General features: G+C 43.4%; 1 protein-coding gene across 1 annotated transcript; it reads right to left on the bottom strand.

The window, feature by feature from the left end:
- Positions 1 to 3,482: 3,482 nt before the first annotated feature.
- LOC147971812 (uncharacterized) lies at positions 3,483 to 4,757 on the bottom strand. The gene has a single exon (XM_087522857.1). The coding sequence runs from the start codon at positions 4,740 to 4,742 to the stop codon at positions 3,483 to 3,485; it is 1,260 nt and encodes a 419-aa protein (XP_087378983.1). The 5' UTR covers positions 4,743 to 4,757.
- Positions 4,758 to 23,823: the final 19,066 nt, after the last annotated feature.

Raw genomic sequence — 23,823 nt, 5'->3', positions numbered from 1 at the left:
ACAATGTCATTATCCACATCTTTCTTCTTTTGCATATCATACATATCAAGAAAGTTGTTTAGATGGGTAGCGGCATCTTCACTAGGAAGGCCAGAAAACGGATCTTTCATGACAAGATTTAGCAAAGCAGTATTAATTTCACAAGATTCAGCATCGGTAAGAGGAGCAATCGGAGTGCTAATAAAATAATTATTGTTGGTATTGGCAAAGTCACACAATTTAGTATTATCTTGAGCCATCGTGACAAGCAAGCAATCCAACACACAAGCAAACAAGAGAAAGGAAAAAGAGGCAAATTGGGAAAGAGAAGGGGAACGGAGAAGAGAGGGCGAATAAAACGGCAAGGGTGAAGTGGGGGAGAGGAAAACAAGAGGCAAATGGCAAATAATGTAATGCAAAGGATAAGAGTTATGATGGGTACTTGGTATGTCTTGACTTGGCGTAAATCTCCCCGGCAACGGCACCAGAAATCCTTCTTGCTACCTGTTGAGCATTGCGTTGGTTTTCCCTTGAAGAGGAAAGGGTGGAGCAGTAAAGCAGCGTAAGTATTTCCCTCGGCTTTTGAGAACCAAGGTATCAATCCAGTAGGAGACCACGCGCAGGTCACCTCATACCTACACAAACAAATAAGAACCTCGCAACCAAGCGATAAAGGGGTTGTCAATCCCTTCATGGCCACTTGCAAGAGTGAGATCTGATAGAGATGATAATAATAAGATAAATATTTTTGGTATTTTTATGATATAGATTGAAAGTAAAGATTGCAAAATAAAGTAGATGGGAAACTTGTATGATGGAAAATAGACTCGGGGGCCATAGATTTCACTAGTGGCTTCTCTCAAGATAGCATAAGTATTACGGTGGGTAAACAAATTACTGTCGAGCAATTGATAGAAAAGTGAATAATTATGAGAATATCTTGGCATGATCATGTATATAGGCATCACGTCCGCGACAAGTAGACCGAAACGATTCTTCATCTACTACTATTACTCCACACATCGACCGCTATCCAGCATGCATCTAGAGTATTAAGTTCATAAGAACAGAGTAACGCCTTAAGCAAGATGACATGATGTAGAGGGATAAACTCATGCAATATCATATAAACCCCATCTTTTTATCCTCGATGGCAACAATACAATACGTGTCGTTTCCCCTACTCTCACTGGGATTGAGCACCGCAAGATTGAACCCAAAGCTAAGCACTTCTCCCATTGCAAGAAAGATCAATCTAGTAGGCCAAACCAAACTGATAATTCGAAGAGACTTGCAAAGATAAACCAATCATACATAAAAGAATTTAGAGAATAACCAAATATTGTTCATAGATAATTTGGATCATAAACCCACAATTCATCAGATCTCGACAAACACACCGCAAAAGAAGATTACATCGAATAGATCTCCAAGAGAATCGAGGAGAACTTTGTATTGAGATCCAAAGAGAGAGAAGAAGCCATCTAGCTACTAGCTATGGACCCGAAGATCTGAAGTAAACTACTCACACATCATCGGAGAGGCCATGGAGTTGATGTAGAGGCCCTCCGTGATCAATGCCCCCTCTGGCGGAGCTCCTGAAAAGGCCCCAAGATGGGATCTCTCGGGTATAGAAGGTTGCGGCGGTGGAATTAGGTTTTCGTGGTGCTCCTGGATGTTTGGGGGGTACGTGGACTTATATAGGAGGAAGAAGTAGGTCGGTGGAGCAACGAGGGGCCCACGAGGGTGGAGGGCGCGCCCCCCTGCCTCGTGGCCTCCTCGATTGTTTCTTGACGCCCACTCCAAGTATCCTCGATCACGTTTGTTGAGAAAATCACGTTCCCGAAGGTTTCATTCCGTTTGGACTCCGTTTAATATTCCTTTTCAGCGAAACTCTAAAATAGGCAAAAAACAGCAATTTGGGTTGGGCCTCCGGTTAATAGGTTAGTCCCAAAAATAATATAAAAGTGTAAAAATAAGCCCAATAACATCCAAAATAGATAATATAATAGCATGGAGCAATCAAAAATTATAGATACGTTGGAGACGTATCACGCAGCTCTGCAGCCATTCCTAGCCTCTGCGCCACCAGCTCCGGCAGAGCGGTCCTCTCTCCCGTCCTCGCTGGCCCGGACGTCACCGCGGTATGTGTGGCATCTCTTTGGATCCACCTTGCGCTTGATGTGTTCGACACATTGTCTGACCAGATTTTTGTGATTTTATTAGGGAAAACAATGGATTCTGATGCTTTATCAGAGGAGGAGTATGGACCGACGGAGCTTTATCAAATGATTCGAGATGAGTTCTTCGATCCCTCAGGTTCAGATGAAGAAGTGGACATGATCATGCTCATGAGCATGCAAGAGGAAATGGACCAGCAAGTGGAGCATATTCTCAACTTCAAGGACTCAATCAAAGGGAGAAGAGTGATCAATTGGGATAGGGTGTCCGGAGCTCGGCTACTGCAGAGGGACTACTTTTCTCCCAAGCCCGACTTTCCTGGATGATCTATGGTTTCGTCGCCGTTTCCGCATGTGGAAGTCATCATTTTTGCGCATTACGGAGGGAGTGGACACGATGACTACTTCAAGCACACAAGGGATTGTTGCGGACAACTCTCTTTCTCTGACAAGCAGAAGTGCACAACTGCTGTGACGCCTGGATAATTAAGTTACAGTAATTCCCTGCTAATGACACCACGTCACCATGTTTACTGGTGATAAACTCGTGTTATTTCAAACCCCGTTCAAATTCAAAATCAAGTCAAACTTTAAAAGTTTTCAAATGTCGGAACTAAAATGTTCATGATGTTGCAATAGTCACTGAGTAATTTTCATGTTGGAACCAACCTCTTTTGTATTCCCAAAGTGCCCCTGGAAATTTATTTAGTGGTCCAACAACATTTAAATTGGCCTTTTCAATTTCGAAAAAAATGGTTAGACAACTCCTTTTGACCCTGAACCTTTTATTCCATATCAAGGTATTGTGTTAGATTTATATGCCAAGTTTTGTTCAAAACAAAACTCATTTGGTACTTAAAGAAAATGTAAAACATAAAAAAATAGAAAAGGCAAAGAAAAAAAGAAAAGCCTCCCCTGCTCCCCGGGCCTCGACCCACCAGGGACAGGCCCACCTGGGCGGCCTTGCCAGCCCACCTAACCCCCCGGGTGGCCTTCTCCTTCTGTTCATGGGCGCGGTCGAGGGGGTCGCCACCGAGCCGGCTCACCATCGGCGTCGAGGGGATAAGGGCACCCCTCCAGCGCCTCGATCTACCCTCCCCCACCTACCGCTCGCACTCCCTCATCCCTCTCATCCTCTCTCCCTCTCACCCCAGATCCCCGTCGACCGAGCTCCATCGCTGCCGGCCACCTCACACTGCCACGGCCACCTCACACTGCCAACATATGCACGCATAATATATCCAAAGCACATATCAATAAGGTCTTTCAAAGCATATTAAAATTCATGTTCAAGTCTTACATTTGCGTAAAATATAACACACCTTATTTGTCGGTATACCGCCTTCTCAAGACCATGAAAGTCTCGATTATATTATCTTCATTCACTTTGGAGAAAGCATCTCGTTCGATGTATGTGACTAGGCAATCATCCAAAAGACTATCACCCATCTTGTTTCTTAACTTGTTTTTGACCACACTCATTGCAGAAAATGCTCTTTCAACACTTGTTGTTGCCACCTGTAGAAGCAATACCAATTTTAGAAGCAAGTAAACCAAATTATGAACTATATGCCTCCTTGTTTGAACAAGCTTAACTGAGAGATCAGCAAGATTTTCTAGGCCTTTGAAGTTGTCATCTTTTCTCATGTCATCAATATAGTTATCAAGTTGCATTTCAAGGTGCATCAAGTCAGAGCTCGAAAAATCATTGGGGTAGAACTCAGCAAGTCTACGTACCTTTTGTGCATCAAAAGCAGCAAATGAATTGGCAGGATTCAAGGCCGACATACAAGAAAGCAACTCCATATTGACCTCATCAAACCGATTGTCGAGCTCTTGACTGATTTTATCAATAATCCCAATATAAATTTCCCTTCTAAAGTGATCTGCATTTGTTTGAGGTTGCACAAACCGTGTTGATCTTCCATAAGGGACATAATTATTCTCCATTACAGGAACTTCAATGCCATGTTTGTTGCAAAAAGAAGTGACCTTTTCAAGGAATGCATCCCACCCATTAGACCTCAGTTCTTGCATCCTACTTTTTGCCAATCCCACAAGTGACATTGCGGTAAGAATATCTTGGTCTCTTCTTTGCAAACACTCGGACAAATCATTTGTATATCCAAGAATGAGAAACATCAAGTGTGCATTGAAAACAAAGTCAAATGACTCAAACACTCCAACAATACTATGTATTTTTGGCCATTCAGCCCTTTGTGAAGTATCTTTACCAAGAGAGATGAGCACATCACGGATTTCAGCATACATATCAATAATGTTGCGAATAGTTCTATAGTGAGAGCCCCACCGAGTTTCACCCGGCCTAGGCAAGCCCATCTCTTGATTTAATCCAGTCCCAGTTTCCAGTTCACCACATTCAATTGCTTTCATGATATTATGAAGTCTAGCATTTCGAAGCATGTCATGACGCTTACAAGAAACTCCAACAATATTCAGCAATAGAGATACTCGATCAAAAAACCACACACAATCATCATTTCCCTTGGCGACAGCAACAAGAACTAGTTGGAGTTGATGAGCAAAGCAATGGACATAATAAGCAGAAGGTGACTCTCTCATGATCAATGTTTTTAGACCTTTAATCTCCCCTTTCATATTGCTAGCCCCATCATAACCTTTCCCACGAATTTGAGTCATGGTTAAATGGTTATCCACCAGTAAATCTTCAATTGCTTCCTTAAGTGAAAGTGAAGTAGTATCACCGACATGAACAACTCCAAGAAAGTGCTCACATGGCCTGCCTAGTTTATCAACAAAACGCAAGCATAGAGCCAATTGTTCTTTATGTGATACATTGCTAGATTCATCCGCTAAAATAGCATAGTGATCATCACCAAGTTCTTCAATAATTTTCTTTCTAGTTTCTTTTGCACAACATTGGATAATTTGTTGTTGTATACCAGGGGAAGTCAATTTGCAATTACGTGGAGCACTCGTCAAAACATACTTATTCACCTCTTCACTATTTGTTGCAAGCCATTTCAAAAGCTCAATGAAGTTACCTCTGTTGCTAGACTCTTCATTTTCTCTATGTCCACGGAAGGCCAATCCTTGATGCAAAAGAAACTTCAAACACCTAAGTGAATAAGTCAACCGGATCTTGTAAAGACGTAGATCCTCATTGTTCCCCTTCACCATAATATTATCAATTTGAGAAGCACGGGGGCTAACAAATAAGTTGTATCTCTCTTGAGCTGCCTGGTGCACACTTGCTACACCACCTTCATGCTTTACAAGAGCATCCTCTCTATTCCAAGTTCTCCAACCATCTTCAGTAAATGCATTGGTTCTATTGCCACTAGTTTTTTTTATCTTTGAACAGGTAGCATACAAAGCAGAATCCAGCTTTCTTGCTAATACTATATTCAAGCCAATGATGTTTATGAAACCATAGAGGACTGAATTGCCGATCTCTGCCTCCAATATTTCTGCTTTCAAATTGATGTGCATATGGTTGAAACGGTCGGTTGAGGATATATGCTCGTCGAATTGCATCTTGATCATTGACAGGATAAGATGCAATGGGCAGTCTATCCCCCGGATTATGTGGAAGGCGACTAATATCATAAACAGACGGTGGTGGCAGTGGTGGTGGCAGCGGCGGCGACGGCGACGGTGGTGGTGAATCCACAATTTCTTCATTTACTCTCTCTTGCACTAACTCAAAGGTTTGCTGTTCCCCTGCGGGCGCTGCCGATGCCGGAGAAGGAGGTGAAAAAGGAGCCGCCACCTTCTTCTTGGATCCATATCTCAAAAAAAGCGATGCAATGTCTCCTGTCCTCTTCATTTTTGCAAGAGTTCTACAAAAAATTAATACATTAACTCAGTTGGAACAAAGCCCTAATGATTCAATCGGTTCAATTGACAAATTATCAATTGCAAGAAACTTTAAAGCTTGCACTCTCAACAAATCGTCCAAATCTTCAAAGGAAAAGGAAATTGTGCTTTGAATTAGAGAAGAACAAACATCTTACTCTAATACTCTGGATTGAAATAGAAAAGAAATCAACTAGCGCATTGCACGGGGCTGTACCTATGCGTGTGTGCGCGGTTCAGCAATGGCGCGGTTCCTTCGTTGACCGCCGGGACGCGCATCCTTCGCCGGCCGCCTGGCCGTCGTCCGGTCGTCGCCTCCGGATGCCCTGCCGGAGTGCCGGCCTTGCGCAGTTGCGCTGGGCGATGGCGCTAGCCGCTAGGGTTTCAGACTTCTGAAGACTAGAGGAAGAGGAGACGACGGGGAGTCAGGAATTAGGAACGATCAGCGTACATACAGATAACAGGTGTACCTGAGATGAAAGAAACGAGCCATGTATATGGGCTGAGACCTGAGTTGGGCCTGGATATGTTTTATTTTTTTCAGAGAAGTACTAAACTAATGGGCCAAATTCCAGGGTGGTCCATGGACCACCCTGGCCACCCTACAGCTACGCCACTGCACCTCCGGCCACCACGGCACTATCACGGCTCCGTCAACCTCTGATGCTCCTAAACCTCCACCGAGCCATCCGCGGTGAGCATCTCAACGCAAACCCCTATTGCTGCTCTCGATCCGTAGCTAGAGCGTGCGGCCACCATTAAATTGCTCTGTCATGGCTTTGCTTCCGCCAACAATCTCATGGTGGTCGATCTCGTCCACCCCGGGTTGAACCAAAGCGACTGCCGCGCTTCTTCGGATCCCAAGCAGCGCGCGAACCACTCGAAACAACGAATCTGAAGCCAAATGCTCGAGCTCGTCGAGCTCAACCTTCGGCTAGCGCAAGACCTCATCGCTGGCTCCACTGTAGACCACCACCACAATATCCACAACCACCATTCGCCTCGCCACATCGAAGGTGTTCGAACACAACCAGCCCCACTCCCATCCAAGACCTAGGGCGAAAATTCCGGCAAGGCCGAGCCCCTCCGCCGCGTTTGGTGCTGCCGCCACCATGTGCTGCCGGCCTGCACTCGCCAGCGCCGCGCTGGCCCTAGCGCCCCCTGTCACCCCGCTGCGCCGACTGCCCCCTGCGTCACTGTTGCTGCGTCCCGCCGCTGCGTGGCCTCGCCCACTGTCCATCCCGCCTCGTTGCCGCGTCGCTCGCTGTTGTCGCCCGGCTACAGCCCCCCCACCACTCGCTGGCTGGCGTCCTCGCTGCGGACGGCACCCTCCCTAGGCCGCCCCATGGCCACACCCCCTATCAGCGCCCTCTGTCACCCCCGTGTGGGCGCGCGCACCTGATAGCGCCCGCCCCCGCTGGCCTGTGTGCCACTGCACGTGGGGCCCGTCCCCAAAACGATTTACCAAAAAAAGTTTTAAAAATGAATATATATATATATATAATTAATTAATTAAGTGATTAATGAACTTATTAAATTAACTTAATTAGACTAATTACCTAATTAAGTTAATTAAAATTGTTAGTTTAGTCAGGTCAATGATAGATGGGTCCCACCGCTCTGTTTGACTAGTCAACGGCCAATGTTGACTACTTACGTCATGATGACGTCAGGCTGGCGTCATCATTCCTTTTTGTACTGACAATAAATTCAGAAAATGTTTGAATCTTTGAAAAATCTAGAAAATAATCCATAACTCCGACGAAAAAGTTTTATACATGAAAGTTGCTCAAAACGACGAGACGAATCTGAATACACGGCCTGTTCGTCCGCCACACGTCCCTAGTGACCGTGAAGGGATTGACAACCCCTAAGCGCGTTGGTTGCGTTGAGCTATTGTTTTTGTGTAGGTACGAGGGACTCGCGCGTAGCCTCCTACTGGATTGATACCTTGGTTCTCAAAAACTGAGGGAAATACTTACGCTACTTTGCTGCATCATCCTCTCCTCTTCGGGGAAATCCAACGCAGTGCTCAAGAGGTAGCAAGAAGAATTTCTGGCGCCGTTGCCGGGGAGTCTGCGCAAAAGTCAACATACCAAGTACACATCACAGTCCCTATCTCCCGCATTACATTATTTGCCATTTGCCTCTCGTTTTCCTCTCCCCAACTTCACCCTTGCCATTTTATTCGCCCTCTCTCTCTATCCTCCCTCTCTATTTGCCTCTTTTGCCCTTTTGCTTTTTGTTTGCTCGTGTGTTGGATTGCTTGTTTGTCGCAATGGCTCAACATAATACTAAATTGTGTGACTTCACCAATACCAACAATAATGATTTCCTTAGCACTCCGATTGCTCCCCTTACCGATGCTGAATCTTGTGAAATTAATACTGATTTGCTGAATCTTGTCATGAAAGATCCGTTCTCCGGCCTTCCTAGTGAAGATGCCGCTACCCATCTTAATAGCTTTGTTGATTTGTGTGACATGCAAAAGAAAAAAGATGTCGATAATGATATTGTTAAATTGAAGCTATTTCCTTTTTCGCTTAGAGATCGTGCTAAAGCTTGGTTTTCATCTTTGCCTAAAAATAGTATTGATTCATGGAACAAGTGCAAAGATGCTTTTATCTCTAAGTATTTTCCTCCCGCTAAGATCATCTCTCTTAGAAACGATATTATGAATTTTAAGCAACTTGATCATGAACATGTTGCACAAGCTTGGGAGAGAATGAAATTAATGATACGTAATTGCCCTACTCATGGTTTAAATTTGTGGGTGATTATACAAAAAATTTATGCCAGATTGAATTCTGCTTCTAGAAATCTTTTAGATTCGGCCACGGGAGGCACTTTTATGGAAATCACTTTAGGAGATGCTACTAAACTCCTAGATAATATTATGGTTAATTATTCTCAATGGCATACTGAAAGATCTACTAATAAAAAGGTGCATGGGATAGAAGAAATTAATGTTTTGAGTGGAAAGATGGATGAACTTATGAAATTATTTGCTAATAAGAGTGTTTCTTATGATCCTAATGATGTGCCTTTGTCTACTTTGATTGAGAATAATAATGAATCTATGGATGTGAATTTTGTTGGTAGGAACAATTTTGGTAACAACACGTATAGAGGAAATTTCAATCCTAGGCCTTATCCTAGTAATCCCTCTAATAATTATGGTAATTCCAACAACAATTCTTATGGAAATTATAATAATATGCCCACTGATTTGAATCTAATATTAAAGAATTTATTTCTTCGCAAAAGAATTTTAATGCTATGACTGAAGAAAAAATGCTTAAGATTGATGATTTGGCTAGGAACGTTGTTAGAATTGCTCTTGATGTTGATTCTTTGAAACTTAGATCTATTCCACCTAAGCATGATATCAATGAGTCCCTCAAAGCCATGAGAATTTCCATTGACGAGTGCAAAGAAAGAACCGCTAGGATGCGTGCTAAGAAAGATGCCTTTATAAAAGCGTGTTCTTCTAGTTCCTATGAAAATAATGATGAAGATCTAAAAGTTATTGATGTGTCCCCTATTAAATCTTTGTTTTGCAATATGAATCTTGATAATGACGGGACTGAATATGATCCACCTTTACCTAGAAGGCGTTCTAAGAATTCGGAATTTGTTGATCTTGATGCTAAATTTGATAAAAGTGGGATTGAAGAAATTAAAACCCTAGATGTTGCTAAACCCACTATTATGGATTTCAAGGAATTTAACTATGAAAATTGCTCTTTGATTGATTGTATTTCCTTGTTGCAATCCGTGCTAAATTCTCCTCACGCTTATAGTCAAAATAAAGCGTTTACTAAACATATCGTTGATGCCTTGATGCAATCTTATGAAGAAAAACTTGAATTGGAAGTTTCTATCCCTAGAAAACTTTATGATGAGTGGGAACCAACTATAAAATTAAAATTAAAGGTCATGAGTTTTATGCTTTGTGCGATTTGGGTGCTAGTGTCTCTACTATTCCCAAAACTTTGTGTGATTTGCTAGATTTCCGTGATTTTGATTATTGCTCTCTAAACTTGCATCTTGCGGATTCCACTATTAAGAAACCTATGGGAAGAACTAATGATGTTCTTATTGTTGCAAATAGGAATTCTGTGCCCGTAGATTTTATCGTTCTTGATATAGATTGCAATCCTTCTTGCCCTATTATTCATGGTAGACCTTTCCTTAGAAACGGTTGGTGCAATTATTGATATGAAGGAAGGGAATATTAGATTTCAATTTCCATTAAAAATGGGCATGGAACGCTTACCTATAAAGAAAATAAAATTACCATATGAATATATCATGATAGCCACTTATGGACTGCCTACCAAAGATGGCGATACCTAGATCTATCTTTGCTTGTTATTCCTAGCTAGGGGCGTTAAACGATAGCGCTTGTTGGGAGGCAACCCAACTTTATTTGTATTCCTTGCTTTCTGCTCCAGTTTAGTAATAAATAAATTATCTAGCCTCTGTTTTGGTTGTGTTTTTTTGTGTTTAATTAGTGTTTGTGCCAAGTAGAACCGTTGGGAAGACTTGGGGAAAGTCTTGTTGAACTTGCTGTAAAAAACAGAAACTTTAGCGCTCACGAGAACTGATGTAATTTTTATTTGGAGAGTGCTATTTAGTTAATTCTTTTTTCAGATGATTAATAGATAAATTCCTCACGTCCATCAATTTATTTTAGAATTTTTGGAGTTCCATATCTTGCGCTAGCTACAGATTACTACAGACTGTTCTGTTTTTGACAGATTCTGTTTTTCGTGTGTTGTTTGCTTATTTTGATGAATCTATGGCTAGTAAAATAGTTTATAATCCATAGATAAGTTGGAATACAGTAGGTTTAACACCAATATAAATAAATAATGAGTTCATTACAGTACCTTGAAGTGGTATTTTGTTTTCTTTCGCTAACGGAGCTCACGAGATTTTCTACTTTGAGTTTTGTGTTGTGAAGTTTTCAAGTTTTGGGTTAAGATTTGATGGATCATGGAACAAGGAGTGGCAATAGCCTAAGCTTGGGGATGCCCATGGCACCCCCAAGATAATCTAAGTAAACCTAAAAGCCAAAGCTTGGGGATGCCCCGGAAGGCATCCCCTCTTTCGTCTACTTCTATCGGTAACTTTACTTGGAGCTATATTTTTATTCACCACATGATATGTGTTTTGCTTGGAGCGACTTTTATGATTTGAGTCTTTGCTTGTTAGTCTACCACAATCATCCTTGCTGTACACACCTTTTGAGAGAGCCATACATGATTTGGAATTTGATAGAATACTCTATGTGCTTCACTTATATCTTTTAAGGTTTATAGTTTTGCTCTAGTGCTTCACTTATATCTTTTAGAGCACGGTGGTGGATTTGTTTTATTGAAACTATTGATCTCTCATGCTTCACTTAGATTATTTTGAGAGTCTTAATAGCATGGTAATTTGCTTAAAATCCTAATATGCTTGGTATGCAAGATTAATAATAAAACTTTCATATGAGTGTGTTGAATACTAAGAAAAGTTTGATGCTTGATGATTGTTTTGAGATATGGAGGTAATAATATCAAAGTCATGATAGTTGAGTAGTTGTGAAATTGAGAAATAATTGTGTTGAAGTTTGCAAGTCCCGTAGCATGCACGTATGGTAAACGTTATGCAACAAATTTGAAACATGAGGTGTTATTTGATTGTCTTCCTTATGAGTGGCGGTCGGGGATGAGCGATGGTCTTTTCCTACCAATTTATCCCCCTAGGAGCATGTGCGTAGTGCCGAGGTTTTTGATGACTTGTAGATTTTTGCAATAAGTATGTGAGTTCTTTATGACTAATGTTGAGTCCATGGATTATATGCACTCTCACCCTTCCATCCTTGCTAGCCTCTTCGGTACCGTGCATTGCCCTTTCTCACACTGAGAGTTGGTGCAAACTTCGCCAGTGCATCCAAACCCCGTGATATGATACGCTCTTTCACACATAAACCTCCTTATATCTTCCTCAAAACAGCCACCACACCTACCTATTATGGCATTTCCATAGCCATTCCGAGATATATTGCCATGAAACTTTCCATCATTCCGTTCATCATGACACATTCATTATTGTCATATTGCTTAGCATGATCATGTAGTTGACATAGTATTTGTGGCAAAGGCACCATTCATAATTCTTTCATACATGTCACTCTTGGTTCATTGCATATCCGGGTACACCGCCGGAGGCATTCATATAGAGTCATCTTTGTTCTAGTATCGAGTTGTAATCATTGAGTTGTAAATAAATAGAAGTGTGATGATCATCATTATTAGAGCATTGTCCCAAGTGAGGAATAAAAAAAAGAAAGGCCATAAAAAAGATAAGGCCCAAAAAAAGAGAAAGGCCATAAAAAAGGCCCAAAAAATGAGAGAAAAAGAGAGAAGAGACAATGTTACTATCCTTTTACCACACTTGTGCTTCAAAGTAGCACCATGATCTTCATAGTAGAGAGTCTCACATGTTATCACTTTCATATACTAGTGGGAATTTTTCATTATATAACTTGGCTTGTATATTCCAACAATGGGCCTCCTCAAGTGCCCTAGGTCTTCGTGAGCAAGCAAGTTGGATGCACACCCACTAGTTTCTTTTGTTGAGCTTTCATACATTTATAGCTCTAGTGCATCCGTTGCATGGTAATCCTTACTCCTTGCATTAACATCAATCGGTGGGAATCTCCATAGCCCATTGATTAGCCTCATTGATGTGAGACTTTCTCCTTTTTTGTCTTCTCCACATAACCCCCCTCATTATATTCTATTCCACCCATAGTGCAATATCCATGGCTCGCGCTCATATATTGCGTGAAAGTTTATAGGTTTGAGATTACTGAAGTATGAAACAATTTCTTGGCTTGTCATCGGGGTTGTGCATGATGAGAGCATTCTTGTGTGACGAAAATGAAACATGACTAAACTATATGATTTTGTAGGGATGAACTTTCTTTGGCCATGTTATTTTGAGAAGACATAATTGCTTAGTTAGTATGCTTGAAGTATTATCATTTTTATGTCAATATGAACTTTTGTCTTGAATCTTTTGGATCGGAATATTCATACCACAATTAAGAAGAATTACATTAAAATTATGCCAAGTAGCACTCCGCATCAAAAATTCTGTTTTTATCATATTCCTACTCGAGGACGAGCAGGAATTAAGCTTGGGGATGCTTGATACGTCTCCAAGGTATCTATAATTTTTGATTGCTCCATACTATATTATCTACTGTTTTGGACCATATTGGGCTTTATTTTCCACTTTTATATTATTTTTGGGACTAACCAATTAACCGGAGGCCCAGCCCAGAATTGCTGTTTTTTTTGCCTATTTCAGTGTTTCGGAGAAACAGAATATCAAACGGAGTCCAAACGGAATGAAACCTTTGGAAACGTGATTTTCTCATCAGATAAGATCCAGGAGACTTGGACCCTCCGTCAAGAAAGCCACGAGGCGGCCACGAGGGTGGAGGGTGCCCCACCCCCCTAGGGCGCGCCCCCTGCCTCGTGGGCCCCTCGAAGCTCCACCGACGTACTTCTTCCTCCTATATATATCCACGTACCCCCAAACGATCGGGGACGGAGCCAAAAACCTAATTCCACCACCGCAACTTTCTGTATCCACGAGATCCCATGAGCCTGTTTCGGAGCTCCGCCGGAGGGGGCATCGATCACGGAGGGCTTCTACATCATCATCCAAGCCCCTCCGATGAAGTGTGGGTAGTTTATTTCAGACCTACGGGTCCATCGTTAGTAGCTAGATGGCTTCTTCTCTCTTTTTGGATCTCAATACAATGTTCTCCCCCTCTCTCGTGGAGATCTATTCGATGTAATATTGTTTTTGCGGTGTGTTTGTTGAGACCGATGAATTGTGGGTTTATGATCAAGTCTATCTATGAATAATATTTGAATCTTCTCTGAATTCTTTTATGTATGATTGGTTATCTTTGCAAGTCTCTTCGAATTATCAGTTTGGTTTGGCCTACTAGATTGGTTTTTCTTGCCATGGGAGAAGTGCTTAGCTTTGGGTTCGATCTTGCGGTGTCCTTTCCCAGTGACAGAAGGGGCAGCAAGGCACGTATTGTATTGTTGCCATCGAGGATAACAAGATGGGGTTTTTATCATATTGCATGAAACTATCCCTCTACATCATGTCATCTTGCTTAAGGCGTTACTCTGTTTTTAACTTAATACTCTAGATGCATGTTGGATAGCGGTCGATGAGTGGAGTAATAGTAGTAGATGCAGAATCGTTTCGGTCTACTTGTCTCGGACGTGATGCCTATATACATGATCATACCTAGATATTCTCATAACTATGCTCAATTCTGTCAATTGCTCAACAGTAATTTGTTCACCCACCGTAGAATACTTATGCTCTTAAGAGAAGCCACTAGTGAAACCTATGGCCCCCGGGTCTCTTTCTCATCATATCAATCTTCATCACTTTATTATTGCTTTGCTTTTACTTTTTACTTTGCATATCTATACCAAAATACCAAAAATATTATTTATCATCTCTATCAGATCTCACTTTCGTAAGTGATCGTGAAGGGATTGACAACCCCTAAGCGTGTTGGTTCCGTTGAGCTATCGTTTTTGTGTAGGTACGAGGGACTCGCGCGTAGCCTCCTACTGGATTGATACCTTGGTTCTCAAAAACTGAGGGAAATACTTACGCTACTTTGTTGCATCATCCTCTCCTCTTTGGGGAAATCCAACGCAGAGCTCAAGAGGTAGCATACCACTCCCGATATGACTCTGTCGTGCAACCCCTCAAGTGCGAACCTTGAGGGTGGTGCATCTTACATTCACCTTGACGATTACATCGAGTGAAATCCACCAAGGGTGATTCCTCGGGTTAGCCCCTTGATGTTTGGACAGACGGTTACCTTGACTTTACTTGAGACCTTTGTGAAATTCGGGCGGGCCTGGAGAGCACCCGCAAGATAATTACGTGGCACAGCCGGGCATTCTAGGCCCTTGCCATAAGTCCATGAGACAGGGTCACATCGATCGTGAGTCTCTACTCATCTCCGCAAGCTAATAATACACTATGTTTGGGTATTTGTTCTGAGTTGGCCTTTGGCCTTTACGCACTAACCACCACGCGATAATAGTTATGGGCCTCGACGACGTAGTATCAGCCGAAGCTTTGTCAGACGTCCAGTTCAGCATTGTGGCACGGCTGGGCCGGCACCATCCTGTAGTGGTGGAGCTTGGATCCGCCCTGCTCGCAACGACCCGGAGTGCAATGGGCGATGGGCCCAGACCCAGTAGTTCTTAGGATGTAGACCGGCGGGGACCTCTCTGCTGAGCCTAGGTAGGGCTACAACATGTTGATCTTTCGAGGCCGGGCATAACCCAGAAAAGTGTGTTCGGCCAGAGTAATCAAGCGTGTTGGAAAATGTGGTGCACCCCTCCAGGGAAGATTATCTATTAATAGACATGTCCACAGTAAAGGACATTCAGACTTATATCCTGGTCCATTACAACTAGAAATGGATACTTGAGATATGTGGCCCCGGGATTTCTTTCTCGTAGGGAGTCGAGGAAGGATCTTTGGGAATTAATGTTACAACATGTTTGTTAAATATAAATTGCTATTCTTTACTCTTCTACATGCTGCAAGATGCTTGGAGATGCTTGAAGATGCTAGTCTTCGATAGGCTAGGCCTTCCCCTCTATTCTGGCATTCTGCAGTTCAGTCCACAGATACAACCCTTCCGTTTGATACCAATGCATACTTAGTATAGATTTGATGCTTGTGAGTACTTTGGATGAGTACTCACGGTTGCTTTGCTACCCCTTTTGCCCCTTCTTTCTTCTTTCCAATTGTTGCAACTAGATGGTGGATCCCAAGAACCATATGCCACCGCCAACGGCTACTACCACCCGGAGGATGCCTACTACTACGTGGAGACCGCCGACAACCAGGAGTAGTTAGGAGGTCCTAGGCAGGAGGCCTTGCCTCTTTGATCATTGATGTTTGTGCTAGCCTTCTTAAGGCGAAACTTGTTTACACTACAAAAAAATACACTTCCGTGATGATACATGTTTGTCACAGTAGGTCACTTTTTTGTCATGCATGTACATCCATGACAAATTTATGACAGAATCAAGATAGTCATACTTGTGCTGTCGTAGAAGTGTTCCATGACATTACCAAAATTATCATCACGGAAGTGTCCACTTCCATGACGATAAATCACGCATCACAGAAGTGCTTTCGTCAAGGGTGACCGACACATGGCCTCCATCGTAACGGAACGCCGTTAAGCTATCGGGTCGGGTTTTGGATCCGATAACCCGTTAACAGCCCCGACCAATGGGAAATTTCCACGTGTAAAATTCTTATTGGCCGGACGAAACACGTGTCAGCTTGTCAGTGGGTCAGATAGGTGCCTATGATACGTCGACACGTGGCACGGCCCAACAGAGGCCCATTCCTGTGAAAAGGCTGACCCGTTTGACTTGGTCAAAAGGTGGCGGGCTGGCCCATGGAAAGCGTGGTAATGGCCTGTTCACATATAGCCCATTTACAACCCGCTAACCCAAGGCCCGTTATGCCCTATCCGAATTAGGCCCAGTAGCGTCATCTGGGCCATCCAATATGATTCCAGCCTGTTTTCACTTCTGGCCCATGTATGGCCCATGACGTCTTTCGGCCCATATGAGGCCCTATGTAACTCTTGGCCTATTAACGGCCCGTGGTGAAACTGGCCCGTAATGAACAGTGTATCACTTTACACCCATTAACGGCCCGTGGTGAAACTAGCCCATAATGAACAGTGTATCACTTTATACCCATTAACGGCCCATTATTCCGTTGGGCCGTTTCCAGCCCATGTTATCTTTCGGCCTTCTCAGAGCCCATTTATTCTTGGGATCATTTCCAGCATTCGTTTACTTACGGCCCGTTACTGTCATTTTCTGCTTGTGGGCCAAATTCAGCCCGTGGTTACAGTCGGCCCGTTTGTGGTCCGTTAATACGTTGGGCCGTTTTCATAGCATCATCAAATACGGCCTATTAACGATGGCTCGCTATGGTCGGCCCATGAACGGATGATTCCAACTCTAGCCCGTTTACGGCCATAATGCGGCCTATTATTGGCCCATGTTTGGCCAATCGATCATACGGCCCATATAAGGCCCATTGATGATACGGCCCGTAGAAGGCCCATTGTTTCTACGGCCCGTAGAAGGCCTACTGTTTCTACGGCCCGTAGAAGGCTCACTGTTTCTACGGCCCGTAGGAGGCCCAGTGTCACTAGAGTAAATATTAGCCCATGGTTATTATGGCCTAGTTTTAAAAAATAGGTTATTGCAGCCACTAGTTAATCGCGGAAAAAGAACTGCAATGACTACAAGCAAACAAATAAACAAGACAACAAGGAAATAAATAAGCAAGCAACTAAAAGCAAGCAACTAACGCTAGGCTATCACGGCTATTACACATATTACATCCATTGGGCATCAAAGTTCGCCACCAGTGTAAATATAGGGAACAAAGCAGCATATCATATACACTGGCCGTCAAAATTGGCCACCAGTGCAAATAAACGTGGCAGCAAAACAAGAGAATAACTGAAACAACTTCAGAAGAGCTCAAGAAACATTATCCTGGGTATCCACCATGCTGGCAATAAGCTTAGCAAGCTGATTAGCTTTGTCCTGTTTGGCGCTACAATCCTCCAACGCTTGCTGTTGCACTAGAAAGTATGCATCTGAATGCTCCAGGGACTTCTGCAGTCCTTTCGCTTCTTGTCGCAGCACAGCTGATCGATGTCTTTCAGCTTGTAGTTGAGACTCAAGAAACCGAAGTGATTCAGACAGTGAGTTTGAATAGCTTGTGCAAGCGGTAGTGGCCAGTAACTCCAACACTAAACCAAGATAGGATGTGTCACTATCCTGAACCTTATCTGCATTACTTCCTTTACCGTTGCTTAATAAGGCACTCTTGCCCAATATTCTGTCAGCATTCTAAAAGAAGAAACAAGCAGACACATAACAAGTTTAGCATGTACTAGTATATGAAACTCATTTCGGTGAACCAGTTCATTAGTAAGGTGGACAGGATTAAACTACCAAGTCTTCTATTGTCAAGTACTAGTACATAATAAAAGCATCAAACAAACATATATCTATGTCCTATGGTAGCAATGGAATCTTAAATTAGAACAGTTGTTCTTCAGGTTTAGGCACTTGTTCTACATGAACAGAGTACAGTAAGACACAAGAATATAATACTTAAAAATAGAAAATGAGCTCATAGACCTTACCACATTCTTGGTTCGGGACCAGTACAGAACATGGCGTTCCCAGTCATCATCCAGTAAATGTGTCTCAGGAGAACGTAAGGTAATTTGATGAGTTTCTTTGCCGGTGAAGTACGTTTTCTTTAGGTAATTCCGATACTACCACCAAGCATTCTTGAAGATAGCAGAGGTATTAGCACAGGTTACCTCATCTTGAGTTTCCAAATCGGTCCTTCTCTATAGAGAAAAATGGGAAAATTTGTTGTATTATAACCATCATGGAGGTAGGATGTATGGGACGAAGCAAAGTAATTGCCATGAATAACATTACTTACACATAACTCCTGGACAAACACCTGCAACTAGCATTTTCCTTCATCTTCAGTATAATATTTCCAAGATGGGAAGATACGCACATACGATTTAACAACATCAAATGTGATAGATGCTAAACTACGACTAGCTGGTTGTGCTTCCTCCACAGGAATAGGCGTACTAACTGGTGGAGTTAGGGTTCGCCGTGATAGTACTGGCCCTTTGGGCACTGGAGCTGCCTTACTAACTGCTCTTGTTTGGGAGCTCTGTGGTGGAGATGGTGCTGTGTCAACAGGAACTGGGTTACTATCGGCTGGGGTTGGGGTTAGATTGGGTGAAGCTGGTTCTCTGTCCATCGTAGTAGGGGTACAATCTGCGAGAGTTCGGGTTATGTGTGGTAGGGCTGGTTCTTGTGCATGTACAACCGGGGTGCTATCTCCACCAAGAGGTAGCACTGTTTTATTTGAATACCGTGTTTTTAGTCCGCTAGATACTAGCATCACCCGCTCCAATTCAAATGGTCGATAAACAGGAAACATAGTTGAATGTACAGACATTGTATGAGAGACAGATGCAATAGATAGTGTGGAAAAAAGAGGGCATGAAATAGTTGACATGTATATTGTTTAACTAAAACGGATAGCATGACATAATTTCACATGTATGATGTCTATCTAAACTGAATAGCATAGCATAACATAATTCAAAGATATGATGAATAACTAAACAGGATCACATGACATAATTCACCTACATGTTATCTAAGTAATCAGGATCGCATCATTTAATTCACATTGTGATTTATATGCTAAATAGAGGGCATTCGACATGATGTCTGAACTAAGAACATGGTGTTGAATATTGTGTATATGATGTCTAAACTATGCAATGCAAGACACCGTATGCATGATATGAGCAGTATAATCGTGCCAAGTTAGAGCATACACCTCAGTGGGGGAATAGGACTGGTCATCTGTCTCTGAATCCATCTCTGAGGAGCTATCGGGACCCAACAAGAGATCTGCTTCGACGGGTAGCACTGTCTGCTTTGAAGGCCTTGTTTTCACTCCAGATTTTTTTTCCATCTCCCACCCAAATGGCTGATTCACAGGAAGAGTATTTTAAAGTACAAACATTGTCGACAAATGGAAATGTAATGAAGAAAAGGATGGGCAAGATATCATTCAAATATATGATGCCTGGTTAAACAGGATGGCATTGCACATTTCACATATATTATGGCTGGCTAAAAGACATGAGACTGCGTAATTCCCATATATGATATAGAAACTAAACAGGTGGCATTATAGAACATGTCTAAACTAAGAAGATGACATATATGATGTCAAAAGTAGGCACTGCAAGGCAACATATGCATGATATGACTAACATCATCATGCCAAGGTAGAGCAAACACCTTGGGGGGGTAAATAGGAGTGGTCAGTGGAGTCCGAATCCGCCTCAGAACAGATATCTTCCTCTGGATTACAATCTGGAGAGGGGTGGGGAGGGTTTGCCATTGAACCCACCATGGAGCGATTTCTGCATGACATTGTATTGCCGCGCAAAACTCTTCTCTTTTTCTCTACATGTTCAGCATGACTATGTACAATATCTGACATGCATACGAAAAAAATATGGTGAGATTATGTAAGGAGAGCATGCAGAAATTTAGAGTGATGGTAATAACCAGTGGATCGATGTTTTTCTGTTGAACCAAAATAGCCCTAATGGATCGATGTGAATGTATAGTAATAAGTGATGCAACAAGTGTACAACCTCTTTGCCGTAGCCGTGTCGACCTCAGCATCATTGGGTTGGTCGCTGAAGCAGTTGAGGCAGAGGTGGCTGTCGGAGGTGTGGAGGAAGATATGAGGAATCTATAGACGGCGTCCAGGGCACTGCTCTATTGTGATGGACCGTTCTGTCGTTGGAGCAGCTCCGGTGAGCCGTAAGACGTCAAGGTTGAAGCAGCACAAGACAGACATCGTCAATCTCAAGTGGGATTCTAATAGCATCTCCAATAGATGATGTAAAATGGATGTAAAATTAACATCACCAAAAACCACCTGACTACAACAGATGAGGTAAAAACTGTTGACTCTGAACTTAACTGTCGAAACTAAAATTTACTGTGGAATTTGAATGCTACTGTCGAAACTGAACACAATGGTAGCAGAGAGGCACTTCACATATAGTTTAGGGAGGGCATGTAGTTCATCTTCAACCTGCACCCCCCTAAGCCGCCAGCCACCACCGGCTGAACCGCCGGCCCCAGCGCCGCCTCGCCGCCCCGAAACAACTCGCCACCGCCACCCCGGCCAGCCCTCTAGGCCCCCCGCCCCGCCCCCACCCTGAACCCTAAGATAGATAGTGGGGTACCTCTCCGGTGAGCCCCCGTCCCCGCTACGGGTGGTTCTTCCTTAACTCCGGCGAGCCCCCCAACCCCTGAAAATCGACTGACCCAAAAGTCGATTCAATTGACTGAAGTGTGGCTTAATCGGAGCAGAGCAGCAGCACGAGCGAGGGGGGGAGCAGCAGCAGCAGCTGGGCGAGCGAGCGATCGAGCGAGAGCCGGAGCAGCAACAGCAGATCCGGCTGGTATGGACGCCGCCACCTAAGGGGCCTCGCACTGGGGGAGAGCCGGTGTGGAGATGTCGCCCGTGGCGCCGGCTTCAAGGTAGCCGCTCCATGGGGGTGCGGGATGGAGCATCGTCGGCGCCGGGAGGTCGAGTTAAGGAGAAGGTGTGATGCGATGAGTGTACAACCTCTTTGGTGGCGCCGAGTAGGCCTCGGCTTTGTCCGAGGAGTCAGTGAGGATGTTGCGGTTCCGGTGGAGCGGGTTAAGGCGGCGCTGTGGGGATGGAGCAGCCGCGATAGACGAGGCGATCGTCGGAGCAGCTCCTTGGAGGTGGACGACGGGGCGTCTGAACCGGCGGGACGGCGAGATGGACGACGGATCCTCATCTAGGGAGGTGGATGAGGGACGTCGAGCTGTTGCGATGGACGACGTCGTCGGGGAAGAGGCTCCGCCTGGGCAGCGGTGACGTGGCAGACGGAGGAGGGTGGGGTTTAGCAGCTGGAGCAGAGAGGTTATGGCGGCCTGGGATTTTGAATGGCGAAAAGGGGGCGCTGGGAGGGGGTGAAGCATGACTTAGGAACGCACTTGTCCAAAATGTAGGGTGTGTTACAAAAGTACCCCCCACCGATTTGAACTAGCGGCCCTTTCGGCTCAGGGTTACAAGGGGGATTTCGCGTGTCGGGATTTGGCAGTTGAAGGGAGTTTTCGTGCGCGTTGTAATTTCGGGATAGCAAGGCGCGGGTTGTGAAGGCGCCAGTTTTGGGAGCATGATATCTGAATTTTCGGGATATAACAAGACGCGGGTTGAATTTTAGGGACAAGCCTAACGTGTAGTAATATTGTACTTGTACGTACCAAATCAATTCGCACTTCCCTCAACCAAAAAGAAAATGAAAAAAATAAAACTATTCACACCACACAAAGAGAGAGTCTTGCCCCGTTTTACTATACAAATGCTATTCAAAGCTACTCCCTCCTTCCATAGTCTGCCAAGCTCCATAAGGGTAGCCGTCCTAGGTCATATAAATCTGGGGATTCTTCAGAGCCTCCAATTCTCCTAGTCTTCAGAGTCTTCACAGCTGTAGTTTCCATTATCATAATGTATGGTAAAATCCTCTTCATTCCGAAGTGGTCTTAGTTGTCTGATATCCTGTACTTCTTGGAGTGGTCTCATCAGTCGAATCCTCGAGTGGTCAAGAGGGAAAAGGGTATGGTTTCACTAAAGGGAAATTTTGAATAAACTCAGAAGAGAAGAGAGGTAAAATATCTTTTTGAAAGGGAAAAGTTGTAGAGAAAAATCTTTGCTATGGGCTTGCCAGTTTCTAGGGTCACGTCCTACAGTCAACATGTGCTCTGATACCATCTTGTAGCGACCCGACCCGAATGGGTCAAGTCTCTGTGCTTATGTGTCATCCCTGGATCAGTATGCTGACACACACAGTACTCGAAGGATTTATAACAGAGGTAAATCACATGTATATAGTAACGTAAATACTATTACCTCAATCCATATAGCGGAAGCAACAAGGTTGTGGATTCCCATCAACACCAACGGCAAAGTTGAGTGTAGAAATCGTAACCCTAACGTATCACTTACTCGTCGTAGGATAATCCTGCAACATGAGACGTTGCAGCCCGAAACGGGTCAGTACATCGAATGTACTGGCAAATTCACACCATAGAGAATAATGAATAAAGGCTATCACTACATGCATATTTGGCTGGTGGAAAAGCTCTATGGTTATAAGGTTTTTGCGTAAAGCCAATTTTTCCCTACTGCAAAGGAATAAATTTATTTAACTATCATGGTGGTTGTTGAACATTGAGAATGGTTGACAGCATTCTCAATCCCAATTAAAAATAATTAAAACCCAACAACATTAATTAGAAGTAACATGTTGAGATTCACAGGATATTCAAGTACTAGATACTCAAGTTGTCCATAACCGGGGACACGGCTAATCATGATTAGTTTGTACACTCTGCAGAGGTTTGCGCACTTTTCCCCACATGACTCGATCGCCTCCGTTTGGTTTCTCGCACTACAGGGTGTTTGAGAAGACGGATGACCGAGACATAGTCTTTCAGAAGCACTAGCACCTTACATGTGGGGTAGACCGGTACACCTACATCCCCTACATCTGCTAGTCCACCCCGTAAGAGTTCGCACAACTTAGTCAACTATGCCAGAGCCCATAGTAGCATGTGGCTGCACACGGAAGTATTTAGCATGAATTATCTTATGATCCCTTTGAGCCTGGGTGGCGGTCCGAAAAAAAACAGGCAAGTCCTGATAGACATCAGGTGCCTCAATCCACCCAGATGTGTGTTTAAGTTGCCACCTTAGATAAACCATTAAAATTAATAAACTCACATCTGTCATGGATATCACTCACCCAATCCACGTCTACTAGCATAGCATGGCATAAGAAGCAAACGTAGAAGTAACTCCCAAAGGTTTGATAATAAACAGGTAATAGGTACTACCTCATCTACTTCCCATCCCACAATTTAATTAGATCCTAATCATGCAATGTGTGAGGATTGATCTAATGCAATAAAACTGGGTTGTAGAAAAGGTATGATCAAAGTGTGAACTTGCCTGCAATGTTGATGAAGATGATTCGCACTCAAAACTC

Source organism: Triticum urartu, chromosome 5A (assembly GCF_056163025.1).
Source record: "Triticum urartu cultivar PI428250 chromosome 5A, HENAU_Tu73, whole genome shotgun sequence".
Taxonomy (NCBI): Eukaryota; Viridiplantae; Streptophyta; class Magnoliopsida; order Poales; family Poaceae; genus Triticum; species Triticum urartu.
The sequence above is the reverse complement of the archived record's forward strand: the minus strand, read 5'-3'. Positions and strand labels throughout refer to the sequence as shown.

Coding starts and splice junctions, on each gene's coding strand:
- LOC147971812 (XM_087522857.1), bottom strand. CDS start 4,742: ATGAGAGAGTCACCTTCTGCTTATTATGTCCATTGCTTTGCTCATCAA.